Genomic DNA, 12,865 nt, shown 5'->3' on the forward strand with positions numbered 1-12,865 from the left:
GGGGAACAAGAACAAGCCTGGCCTTTCCCGTAAGACCAGAGACGGATGGATGTCGGTGGTCTCTGCCGTAACCCTCCAGCATGTTCACCTGGTTTGGTGCATTCTCAGCCGTTTAAACTCGATGCTTGACTCACTTTGTGTGTGTGTGTGTGTGTGTGTGTGTGTGTGTGTGTGTGTGTGTGTGTGTGTGTGTGTGTGTGTGCATCCATCCATCGCAATGTGTATGTGGACAGCTTAAAACTTCAAGTGCGACAGGGAGTTCGATCTCCCTTTGAGGGGAGAAACGCCGTTAAATAATGCAGGTGGTTAAGTCAGCTCGTCAGGAAGAATTGGTTTTAAAATAAATAAATAACTCTGCTCCACTGAGCCGGTGCCTATTAGAGGGGAAACCGCTTGACTTTCAGGCCTCCAGAGTCCCGTTCACACACCCGGGCGGACAAAAGAACGTGGCCGAGAACGCGCGCGCTCTCGCGTGCGGGTGCGCGCGTACGCCTCGACTGTGACGAGGCCAGAAATACCGGCTCGAGCTCGCCTGCACGCCGCGTGTCCTCCAACTCGGTGGTTAAAAGTTCCATATTTGGTCCACGTTAAGTTTTGAGTTCGTCCTCACGACCTCCTTTCGAGGCCGGCGAAGTCGTTTAACGACCGACCCGATGACTCGAACCGAGGACATCGGGTTCCGGATGGCGCCGAAGACAAATGGGGGAGATTCGTGTAAAAAGAACGGAGATTTTATGCAATCGTCCAATAGTGAGCGATTCATCCCGTGTCTGGTGCAGCACTGCCCCCTGCTGCTGACTACCACGAACTGCGCCGAGTCCGGTCTCGTTAGAGGGATGGTGGGGGACCATTAACAGAGAAGTTATTTAAGGGCCAATAAGGAAAATAACAGATAGGCTTAGTCCAACTTACTGCGACTCCTAAACCCCCCCCAATAAACACTTAAAACACGTGACTAACTTACAAGAAGAGTCATTGAATTCAAGTAATGGCAAAGTTAATCCAACAGCCTGCTCCTCCTCCTGAAAAGTTGGGAGACGTAAATCCATTTGTCACCTCTGTGTTAACGTGAGTGTACTTTTAAAGACAATTAAACACCAGACACAACCTCCTCATATTAATAATTACAATTTAATTTTCAGTAATGCAGGTACATAATACTGGACAGTGAACTGGCCACCGTGACATTTCCGCCAGCCCCGAAGGGTTCAAGCCCCACTAAACTGTTAAACGGAGTAGAAATACAAATACAACGCTACACGTCAACATGGTAAAGACATCCTCCTGCCAGCGGCGCTACACTTTCACTTTAAATATAACCGATGGGGGGGGTCACACGCCAGCCACCAGCCCCATGACGATGCTCGCCAGCCAACAAACACATATTCGAAACAAACGGCAAGACCAAGGTCTCGTGTCAACAAAGCCATTCATTCTGCAGATACGTCTCACGCCTAACTTTGTCCTTAGCGTTTTATAAACAAACACATCGTGTCCCGGCTAATCGCCCCGCTGTTCTCTCACCATCAACGCTTAGCAGGACACGGCGTTCGTCGTAGAAATTGATCGCCGCGTATCTAGAGAAGTCTGGATTACATCATGCCCTGGGCTTAATCCATGCAAGACAAAAAAAAAATTTTTTTTAAACTTATCCATACAGAACTCATTTTAATGGAAGATGCTGAAATCCAAAATATACAAATAAATGCTTACATGCAACAACAGAGTAAACCGCCAATAGTGAGACTGAGTACAGTATAATGACAGAGGTGATCTAGTAACAGTAAAGGACTGGTGTTGTTGCTTTGGTGTGTGTGTGTGGGGGGGGGGGGTCACCCCCAAACTGACAAGGAAGGAAGTCCCATAACAAGACGGTGAAGAAGAAGAAAAAAAGAAGCAAACTGAAGGCTGTGCACCCAAATCCTGTGATGGACTCACCCTCACCCATAACCGATTTGACCATTGTTGCGATGTTCATAGTGTGAAAGAGGGAATAAAATGATCAACCACCACTTGGCACTGCATCCAAATTGGCCCATTGACTTCAGTGCAACACCCCCCCCCCCCATCCACCTTTGCCGCGGTCTTTCCATGCTGCATTGTAGCGGTCAGAAGCCAAAGAAATCGTCCCCTGTGGGACTGGCGTGGTCCAGAGTGTTCCCATTAGCGCTGTCCCAGTTGGGGCCCGTCAGCCATTCTTGGGAGGTCACCCCAATGTCCAGGACCTGGGGGTTAGTACGCGACACTGCCAGTCTGAGGAGGGGGAGGCACAGAGGACAGCAAATGAAATTCAAAAAAAAAAAAAAGTTATGTCAACTAGCTAGAATAGAGATTAAAAAAAAGAAATCAGTGATGTGCTATGGAGGATGGATTAGCTCGAGCTACTGGATGGTTGATTGGCGCTTGTTAATGATGTTCTCCACATCTAGCTGTTCGGCTCTGTAATACGACACTGCGACTCATCGGCTCTTTGAATGGGAGTACGGTGCCACGTTGAAAACTCCTAGAAAAAGCTTTTCCCACCTCGGCACTCGATTACATCCAATTTTGCTCCGAAAATGAGAACATACTAGCTCGCTCACTAATAAGGGGCCCGTTACGTACGGGCTCCGACCCATTTTGAGTCCCTTGTCGCAGTTTAAGAAACCCCCTTCGCTCCTCGGGAATAACAGATGCGAGTAAGACGGAGCGGAGGGTCAGTAGGATTACTCCGAGACTGTGAGTTATGGGGGGAAATCGCTGTGGTCCGTAAACGTGAACGAACGCCGCCCAGTTCAAATGACACCACCGGGCCACTTTGTCACCGCAGAGCACGACTATAACATGCCTTCAGTAAGTGGACAATGGGGTCGGGTCATAAATGTGCCGCTTTAGTTCCTCCAGACGATGTGTCACAGAAGAGTTATCGCTAAAAATAGAGGCCATTCTCAGACATGGTGACATGGGCAGGGGGTGATATTACAATTATGAGTGAAATTCAATATTCTGACTCGAGCTTTCATTCCCATCAAAAGGGACTGAGAGGGAGCAGGGAGGGAGATGACAGGGAGCCATTTCCGAGTATTGAATACCAGCTAAGACCGGTTCCACTACTGGGGAAGGGTGTTACTGGGACTGGCCGTGGGTAAGTGGGATGTATTCATGTTAGTAATGAGAGCTGCTACAGTGAGAGGGTCCGGACGTCTGGTCTCTGCTTTACCTGGAGATGAACGATAGCTGTCCAGAGCACAGCTGGAGACACAAACACAGCGGAGGGATCACAGTGAGCCCGGCTGCCAACCAGAGTTTCTTCATCATTTGTCTTTTTCTTTCTGCAAAACTTCTGCGATTTTGCCTTTCTCTCCTACTAGTTATAAACCCATTTCATAGCGTTTTCTTTGCGATCTTAACAGGCGGCGCTGCATTTTCTGTTGTACACAGAAAGCCTCTACAAACACATGGTGTTTCAGCGTCACTCTGTGTGAAAATCACTTGAGGAAAATTAGATTTTTTTTAAAAATAAGGCAATTTAAGTGATTTATGGTGAACAAAACAACAACGGGTGGGATCACAACCGATTTCATTTCAGCACAGAAACATCGAGGATAAATATCTCACCTCGAAAAGGCCTCATCCAGAACATCTGCCGTTTCCTAAAAGACAAGAAGACAACTATGACAACAAACAATGTTAATCATGGCTGCAAATAATCGTAAGATAAAATACTGACGTCTTTGTTCGGGACACTGATGACCCGAGTCACACAGCAGGGACAAGAACGTTAAGGCAACAAAAAGAACAGATCGGGAACACTTTGTCGTTTCATTTCGTGCACATGAAATGAAACAAAACATCGTTTCCACCAGCCCACAGCAGTGCAACACAAAGACAAGAACACACATCCAAAAACTACAAGAACGCATATCAAACTAACACATACGTATATCCAAGCTACAAAAAAATATTTAAAAAAAAACCCTGTCCAGCAGAGCGAACGCCAGCCAGGACGACTGTCGGAACTACCGGTCTGCATGGGCTAGCAGTTAGCTTAGCCTGCCCCGCGTCCTGTCAGACCGCCCTCGGTACTTCCTCTTCAGGCGCAGCTCCGGTCAGGGCCGTCGTCCTTCGGCCCACCAGACGCAGCAGACCAGGCTCTCCCAGCCGATCCAACGCCAGCTCTCCCAGCCAGGGACCTTCAACACACCTCCCTGCACTCCACATGACGACACTAAAACCACAGTCAACCCTGGGCGAGGCCACCGCCAGACCACCCTCGGGGGTTACCAGAACCGCCGGTCTGCATGGGCTAGCAGTTAGCTTTGCCTGCCCGCTTCCTGTCAGACCGCCCCTGGTGTTACCTCTTTGGCCACAACGCCGGTCAGGGCTGTGGTCCCTGGGCTCATGGGACGCAGCAGACCAACCTCTCCCAGCCAATCCAGCGCCAGCTCTCCCAGCCATCAACAAAGACAAACTTGGACGCAGACGTGGACAAAGACACTGCATGGACGGTACTGGGTGAGGCCACTGCGAACGTGAATTTGCGCCTCCATGTCCCCACACCGGAAGCTTCCGATGAAATTCTGGTAATAAGAGATCTACCATCATCTTCTTTGTTGATCTGATGAAGGGGCAGAGGAGGAGGAAGGGGCCAGGAGTGGGTAGGGGTTACTTACCCAGGGAGGGTGGTTATTGTTGTTCTCGGTTGGTCTGCGGTTGTCCACTTGACTCTCCTCAACATTCCCATTGCTCTCTAGTACCACAGAGTTGTGCTGCTCCTCAAAGTCCAGTAGGTTCTCTGTGGCAACATCTGGAGGGGAGAACAACACAGTCTGTCAAAGATGGAGCCCATCTTGCCCCCCCCCCCCATTACCATTTTGCCTGGCTCGAATCTGTTGGTTGTTACCTGTCCCTTTGAGACAGCCCACGCTGTTTGATCTCTCAGACTTGGGACTGCCGCCGGCCTCGCCGGCTGAGCCGGACTTCATCCTCGTCTCTTTCTCTGCAAGGGAAGAGCACACACACACAGTTACACGGAGTTTCCAAGGTCTAGACCTGTACGCTGCAAACTTACAGCGAGTATCAGCATCCCTGACAGATAAAGGCAGAACGAGATAGGCGAGAGAAAAACACAGGCCGTCTCCGCTTGTAAAAGGACAGATAAACCGGACAGCTCTTACACAAAGTGTGCTCGTGTCTGCGCGATAACACTGAAAAGCATCTGTGTGCGTGTTTACGTCTCCATCTTCAAGGTTGCGAGCGGTGAAGGGAGAAGTGTGGCACCCACCTTCTTTGGCTACTTGCCAGAGCTCGAACGCGACGCTGAAGGCTTGGGCTACCGTCAGAGTTACTGCCTGAGCCTGAAGAAGAGGAAAGTACATTCAGTTACTGCGTTTAAGAGGACGGCATGAATGGAAACCCACTCCAGTGACACACACACACACACTTGTAATATACCAGCATTGTACCAGAGTCTGCACTGGTAAGGACCACAAAGAGGGAGGACTGTACATGTTTTGTGGTCCTGTGTAGCCAAGTCGGTAGAGCACTTATTATGGCAGCATATGAAGGGAGCATGGCACGAATAATGGCAAAGTTAGGGGTTGAACTCCCAACGGGACTACCCATATGGCGGTCTTTTCATGTAAAGCGCTTCGTGTCTTTGGACTTGATCAATAAAACTCTGCAGAAACGCAGTAATTTAGAACGTCCGAACCCGACTCAGACGTTGAAAAATACCTTTAAGAGACTTTTTTTTTCCTACACTGGAGATGAAGCTCATTTTCTATTTTCCCCATTTCAGAAGACAGATATTAAAAGGAATTCGGTCTCCGTTTATGACACTAATGCGATCAACATTTGGACACCAAGTAAATGAGGGAACGTCTCCAGCTGCCATATCGCCATTTGGGTTTACATCCATCACTGGTGGTGTAGTATACCACTGAAGGAATACATAGACCACCGAGTCTCAGCATGTGCTGCACCCAAAGGAAGAGATGCGAAACCACGAGGAGTCTTCTCCTGAGACTAATTAGATCGATAAGCGGGTAAAGGAATCATGGGTATGAATGCAACGACATGTAATGCGATGCAAGTTTCTGAGCAACCAAACCTCAGCGATATAAAATGAACAGGTGGAAATGTTTGCCTCGGCTCCCTGCTAGCACTGTGGCTGGTTGGTTGAAAATGGATGATGGTGGTCACGGACTGAAATACCATTTGCCGTTTACTGGTAATTGGCTCGCTTTCTTTAATAGATGGGAATTTAGGCTTTCCTTGGTCTGCCACACACACGACACTTACAGCTACTTCCCACCAAGACGGCTAATGTGCAATGACATCCAACAACAGCATGAACCCCTCCGTCAATAAACGAAACGCTGACCCTGTAGTCGCACAACTCACCACTTTCCTCTTGGAGCAGAGGTACGCGTGGCACTCCAGGGTCCCGTTGAGGGTGTTCTGAGCAATATAGGCAAACACCTTTTCATGAAGCTTGTCTGCTGTGCAGTAGGATATCCTACGGGCCGGACACGGAGCACACCAAAAGGTCAAAGTTCAGACCAAACCACTTGCATTCAATAGGTGGTCAACTTTCAGGTAACGGCTTCAGAAAATTCAAACTGACAGTTTAGATCACCCCCCACCACCACACACACACACACCTGTATATGGAGATATTTTCTATGAGCTTGCTGGTGAGTCGGTCATACAGAAGGATTCCCTGCGGAGACACTTTCAGGGCAACCTTCTGTGGCTTCTTCCCACTGGCTTTGGCCTTGGGAGAGAAAGCGAGGGAACAATTGGAAAGGAGAGATCAGCTCAACGGCATGCTGTTGTGGGAGACAGATGGAGATGGGTGTATGTAGAGACAGCGTGGAGTTATTTAGAATAGCATGACACGGACTACCGTAACGTTATTCACTGCATGTCACGTATCGTCTCATCCCGGTCTGTCCATCACTCACCGTGGCGACAATCCTCTTGACAGCCGCTGCCGACAGCTCCTCTCCTTTGGGCTGGTCTACTAGAGTCATGCCAAGGTGGCGAAGGTTAAAGGTCATCCCCTCCAAAATGGTCTCCCTCGTGTCGGTCCAGTTCTCTGGAAGCTCTAGAGAGGAAACGCGTGGTTTTCAGAGAGACAGGAGTTCACTTCATTCTGCCCGACTGCGGCAGGTTGAAGAATTTGAGAGGATTTCCACCTGTGGCTTGACGAAATGGGCTCTCTAGGCCAGGGGTGGGTGTAGAGTGAATATTTCACTCCAAATTAAGTTCAAAAGCATGGCAATAAAAGGCAAGGAGCAGGTATATACGTAGGAACTTTGACATACTCTGACAAGAGAAGTAGTTTTTTCCCCCCTTGTCCTCAATGGGACCATCACAGTTTTATCTTGAATCAGAAACACTTCATTTCATTTCATGCACTTGTGCACATGAAATTAAACATCATTTCCCACAGCCCACAACAGTGCAACACAAAGACAAACACACATATCCAAACTACAAGAACACATGTATTCCAAACTAACACACATCTAAATGAAACAACAACAAAAAAAATCTCTGTCCAGGAGAACGACGCCAGCCAGGACGACTGTCAGAAATGCCGGTCTGCATGGGCTAGCAGTTAGCTTAGCCCACCCCACTTCCGCGTCCCGTCAGACCACCCTCGGTGTTTCCTCTTCGGGCGCTGCTCCGGTCAGGGCCGTGGTCCTTTGGGCCCACAGGACGCAGCAGACCAGGCTCCCCCAGCCCATCCAACGCCAGCTCTCCCAGCCGAATCAGATTAGGTCACAGGTTACCTGACGACACCCGTTTACACCATTTCAACGTCTGCCTCGCGTTTCAAACGAAGAACGAAAGCCCGGCATGGGGACTTGGACATCTTTTCTTCACGAAATATATGAATCAACAATTGTGGGGGGGGGGGCAAAAAGTAGGGAAAACAGTAACTTTTGAAGGCACAGCTGCTCCCTGTGTGTGGTGCCTTATCAGCTGTCTGTGGCGTGGCCTGCCCCTGACCCGCCGTCTGTTTACAGACACTACCCTCAGAGTGGCAGAAGGGCCAGCGGAAAGGGAAGAAAGAAAGATAAACCCAGATCCTGAGAAGTACCGGGACATTCCTCCTCCCTGTGCAACTCCGCCGGGACACAGAAACGTGTCAGAGATCAGGGACGACGGCTGCACGGCACGTGGACTGGGTTTTGGGTATAGACCGGTCTTCAGAAACCGGCAGGCAGACATCCAGTACCAGACACCACTCACCAAAACAATTCCGCAGAGGATTTGGGTTCAAAGGTCAGCGCGGACGACACGTGACAGAAACAGATGTGTGCGAGTGTGGACCGAAAACCAGACAGTAAATACAGCTTCCACCGTATAACAGGGCTACACATTGTTAAAAAAAACAACAATGTGTGTTTTTGCGGTGCTGTAACGTCAGGTAAGAGTTGTGTAATTTCACCAGATATGTGCGGCTTCCAACTTTCAAAACTCCACTCGCAAAGAATTTATCACCCGCAATGATTCAGTTGATCTCAGAGGCCCGAAGTAAAGCAGTTGTCCAAGACGTCGTAAATCAGGCCAAATTATTCTGTCAGGTGCTCTGCAAGACTTTTTTTCCCCAAGAGTTGCCATAAAAAAAGCGGCCCTCGCTAGATTTCGTTTTCCGTCAGCCAGGGGGAGTCTCGGCCCAGCATGACTGATGGGCCCAATTTGTCTTGCATCGTGTCCTTTACAACGCGACTGCTGCACACGTGGCTATGGCAGTGTCGATTGTGAAATATTATCGTTTAGCCTTACCATAACGGCTCTCACGTATAAAGACTTACTGTTATAGGGAAGAAGAAAAAAATCCCATCTTTTCAGATAGTAAGACAGGAAAAACAGAAGCGAGCGAGAGGAGGCATGGAAAGAAGGAGAGGATGAAGGAAATATGGGGGGAAAAAAAACAAAAAAAAGACTGAATACCACCTATAATCCGGAGTCCCGAAGTTGTCCAATGCACCAAGCAGTGATGGATGAGCTTCCACTACATGCGCCAAAGTGTAGAAGAAGAAAAAAAAAAAAAGCTTTCCTACTCTGAACAAACACGCTGGTCCAAAGGGCCCTACTGACAAGGCAGTTCACGTCCGGGCTGATTTGTGTGTCCACACCAAATCACTGTGGAAACCAACTGCTGGCCTACAACTCCGGATCACTCTGGAACCGGGGGCCAATGCCCACTTTTCTCTCGACTCCATTGAACTATATGCAACTACACACAGGGATCTCCTGAATTTGAGGTTTTCCCTTAATGCGTTTTGAGCTCATGTTAAAAAAAAGAGGAGGATCAAGTGGAGGCTTTCTGCTGATGCTCAAAAACACAAGTCAGAACCAACCCAACTCGCCGACATGAACCCTCCGCAGATGCAAAAGCTAAACAAACAACGCAGAGGCATTTAGCACAGAGTTCACAGAGAGCCTATAGGCGACGACTGGCCAAATAAACAGAGGAACTTCGGGAGAAGCTCCCTTCTGTCGAGGGCCTGGAGAGACCCGAGCGTCGTATTACAATAAATACTGGCAGCGTTTTGCAGCAGTATCCTACCGAATCACGGGCCTGAACCGTCTGTGCTAATGAGACTGCTCAGTGTAGCAGCAGCACTTCACCAAGTCTACTCCCGTGGAAACAAACCACAGGAATAGACCTGTGGCAAAAATGGTGTACGGGGACAAGAAAGCGCTCCAAACCACTTTCTGGTTACCTTCTGATTTGGAGAGGACTGGGTCTCGGGCCACGGACAGCGGAGTTCTAGGTGGCGAGTGAGCGCGGCTGCAAAATCGGAGCGCCCCAAAATGGGCGTAAACAACCTTCCCGATCCGCTCCACTTTCTTCATTTCTAAAGCTGCGGCTGCCACACATGGGAACGTGCAGGCCTCGGTGTGCACAGGCGACGCGTGCGCCTTCTCTCCTCAGACTTGGTCTACGGGGTAGATCAGAAATGAGTTAAACTGAATTCCACGCCAGATATATAAGGCTTACCCGGACTCGGGACTCTTGAACAAATCTTAAAGCCTGGGGCCGCATGATGGGCGATATAGGTCAGCGGTTGGCGAGACTTGTTTGCTGTATACCGGGGAAAGACCCTCTCTGCAGCAGAATAGCAAACGCTGGCAACGTTTAGAAATGACCACCGACTTGGGAAGTCTCCGCCAGTATGCAGAAACGTGCCGGGGCTGTTCGACCGCGAGCGTTTCCAACTCCAGAGTCAGCGACACGTTTTGGATGACGCTTACAACCAACATTACGCACTACATAGGGATATTAAGGTCATCCAGCCTAGTGTGCGTTAGGAGGGCCTTGTTGCTTGTCGAGCGGCGGACAGACCAGATTGAAGCCGAACGCAGTGGCGGTGCACCGAGGGACCCGTTTGCACGCTTTGCCCATGGACATGGTCATACAGACCAATACGTAACTCGTGCTTATCATCCACCGGGGACCCGCTGGCCGGGATCAAGCGAGATTTAACTTCCAGGATTAACCAGGTGACCTCTGAGTCCTTCAGTGCTGGGAAATGGAAACAAGAGCCCATACACACACACACACACAGGCAATACCACAAGCTGCACAATGGCGCAGTGGTTAGTGCTGTCGCCTCACAGCGAGAAGGCCCTGGGTTCGAACCCCAGGGTCGTCCTCTGTGTGGAGTTTGCACGTTCTCCCCGTGTCTGAGTGGGGTTTCTGCGGGTGCTCCGGGTTAATACCCCCGTCTGTGCCCCTGACCGAGGCCTGGCGAGACGAGCTGGAGTTGGTCCCCGGGCGCTGCACGCCGGCTGCCCCCGGCTGCACAGCCAGGGCGGGGTTAAACGCAGAGCGTAATTTACCCCACGGGGATCCATAGAGCATCTCAAATACCCACATGCATTTTGCAGTGGGGGGGGGGGCGTTTGTAGGGGCATCAAACTGAGCCGGCCGGGGTTAGACTCATGCTTGATACCCACCAATCAGCCAAACTTCACCACATGTTAATGATTCCCCAAGGAAGCCCCCCCCCACCCCCACCCCCACCCCACACAGAAGGACAAGGAATTCAAGCGTTATCGTTCCCTTTTCTGCAGCGAATGAGGAGCTGCGACTGAAACCGCAACGCCGCCTGAAAGACGGATTCAGACATCGCTGAGAGAGACGTTTTGGCAGAAGGGAACAACTCCCCAACTTCTCCATAATAACTCATTTCCTCTTTCAGAACCGTCATTATTCACAGCCAGCTGTTGTTCCTCTCATCCGTGACTCACTTGTCGACGTCCACATCCTCGTTGTGTGTATGTGTGTGTGTGTGTGTGTGTGTGTGGGGGGGGGGTTGACACGCAAAATTATTTAGCAGCTTAACTCTTGACGATGGTGTCTTTCTTAAGTTAGCCAACACACACACACGCACGCACGCACGCACACACACGCAAGCATACGCGCACACGCACAAACACACACACAAAGTTGGGAGCTGTGACGGAGGGACGGGACGTCGAAGCCAAAACAGACAAACGAGAGAAGAAGAAGAAGAAGAAAAAAGCGCACGAACCCAAACACGCGTATTTTGTGCATCATTATTATCCGTTTGTTCGGCTTTTCAAGACGGTGAAAGTTCTCAGAAGTTGGGCGACGGGTTTATTTCAACGCGTTCTTACGGCCGAGCGCAGGTAGACACACGCTGACAGGGCAGCAGAGAGAGACACGGAGGAGGAGGGGGGGGGCAAAGAGACGGAGGAGGGGGGGGCAAAGAGGGGAAACTAACATTTGGAAGTCGTCCATAAAATGTCTTACTTGTGTGTCTGCCCGAGCTCCACGACCGCCTCGCCATGCCCGGACTCCGAATAAAAGCTCTCCCGGCCGACTTTAACGCGTCCATGGCGGTTGCTGGGAAGTAGCCGGACTCTCTGCGCCGTTTGCTGCTGCTGCTGCTGCGGTGGTGTTGTGTGTGTGTGTCCGTGTGTGTGTGTGGTTTTCCAGGAAAGCTCCGTGTGTTTGAGGAATGTTGATGACTGAAGTTAAATAGGGGAGGCCGGTGGCCGGCAGGAGGCGGGGAAAGGAGGGATGCTGGTCGGAAACGTGTGCGAGGTGGGCCCGGATCCAGAGGGAAGGAGCCCGAAAACACGTTTGGTACGCGGCCATCTGAGGACCTGACGGGGAGCGGGGCTCCTTAACTGTAGAAATGTTTCTTCTTCTTCTTCTTCTTCTTCTTCTTCTTCTTCTTCTTCTTCTTCTTCTTCCTAGATTCGAGTAACCGCCACACGTCGTTCAAGAGCGGGGTCAAGTTTCCGATAACACTAATGAACGTCGCTAATGAACCTTTGACCCCCCCCCACACGTCCCCGCCTCGCGCTGTCTGCCCCCAGCATGGACGCGTTGCAGATGAGAACCACCCAGAGTTCAGGCCGCACTTCCGACAGGAAATCCCTTTAAATCGTCAAATCCCGACAGAAGGTCGAGTCTAAATCATGCCGAGTTCCCATCTGCGGTCCCCGCTCCAATCAATAGCACGAAAAATAAAAGTACAAATAAAAAAATCAATTTTGAGCAAAAGAAAACACAGAAAACATATCCGTCTCCAAGAGTTTCCAGTCATGCCACGGGGCTGTTGTATCATAGTCTAAAAGAAAGATTCATTTTTTTTACGTGGTTTTTTTTGTTTTTTTTTTGTACCAGACACTGATTTCTGGGCTCAGTTACCGTCTACTGCTGAATTCTGGTAGTTTTCCCACTTTGGTAGTACAAGTGAGATTTTTGCAGATACATTTTAATCATAAACAAGCAGGTGAGCAGCTTAGTTTACTTAGTCTCCTTAGTTCTGATATATGCATTAGTTTGGGTATGTGTGTTCTTGTAGGTTTTGGATGTTTTATGTCT

At 49.8% G+C, this 12,865-nt stretch overlaps 1 protein-coding gene across 3 annotated transcripts; it reads right to left on the minus strand.

The window, feature by feature from the left end:
• Nucleotides 1–1,233: 1,233 nt before the first annotated feature.
• On the minus strand, nucleotides 1,234–11,982 carry ldlrap1a (low density lipoprotein receptor adaptor protein 1a). 3 transcript variants are annotated; one of them, XM_056298361.1, is made up of 11 exons: nucleotides 11,783–11,846; nucleotides 9,726–9,944; nucleotides 6,948–7,090; nucleotides 6,645–6,757; nucleotides 6,385–6,499; nucleotides 5,264–5,336; nucleotides 4,883–4,978; nucleotides 4,653–4,786; nucleotides 3,598–3,632; nucleotides 3,200–3,231; nucleotides 1,234–2,253 (listed from the first exon to the last, which is right to left on the minus strand). In XM_056298361.1, the coding sequence occupies exons 2-11, from the start codon at nucleotides 9,856–9,858 to the stop codon at nucleotides 2,207–2,209; spliced, it is 921 nt and encodes a 306-aa protein (XP_056154336.1). In that variant the 5' UTR covers nucleotides 9,859–9,944; nucleotides 11,783–11,846; the 3' UTR covers nucleotides 1,234–2,206. The 3 variants fall into 3 exon arrangements, with proteins under 3 accessions (XP_056154336.1, XP_056154333.1, XP_056154334.1); XM_056298358.1 differs by lacking the exon at nucleotides 3,200–3,231; XM_056298359.1 differs by lacking the exons at nucleotides 3,200–3,231; nucleotides 9,726–9,944 and having other exon boundaries at nucleotides 11,783–11,982.
• Between the last annotated feature and the right edge of the window lie 883 nt (nucleotides 11,983–12,865).

Source organism: Lampris incognitus, chromosome 18, assembly GCF_029633865.1.
Source record: "Lampris incognitus isolate fLamInc1 chromosome 18, fLamInc1.hap2, whole genome shotgun sequence".
NCBI classification, from domain to species: Eukaryota; Metazoa; Chordata; class Actinopteri; order Lampriformes; family Lampridae; genus Lampris; species Lampris incognitus.

Excerpts from the sequence above, each read along its gene's own strand:
- ldlrap1a (XM_056298358.1), bottom strand. The coding sequence starts at position 9,858 with ATGAAGAAAGTGGAGCGGATCGGGAAGGTTGTTTACGCCCATTTTGGG. Across the intron at positions 6,500-6,644 it reads GAAAATATCTCCATATACAG|GATATCCTACTGCACAGCAG; the intron begins GTGTGTGTGTGT and ends TCCGGCCCGTAG. Across the intron at positions 2,254-3,597 it reads CTGGATGAGGCCTTTTCGAG|ACTGGCAGTGTCGCGTACTA; the intron begins GTGAGATATTTA and ends CCCCCTCCTCAG.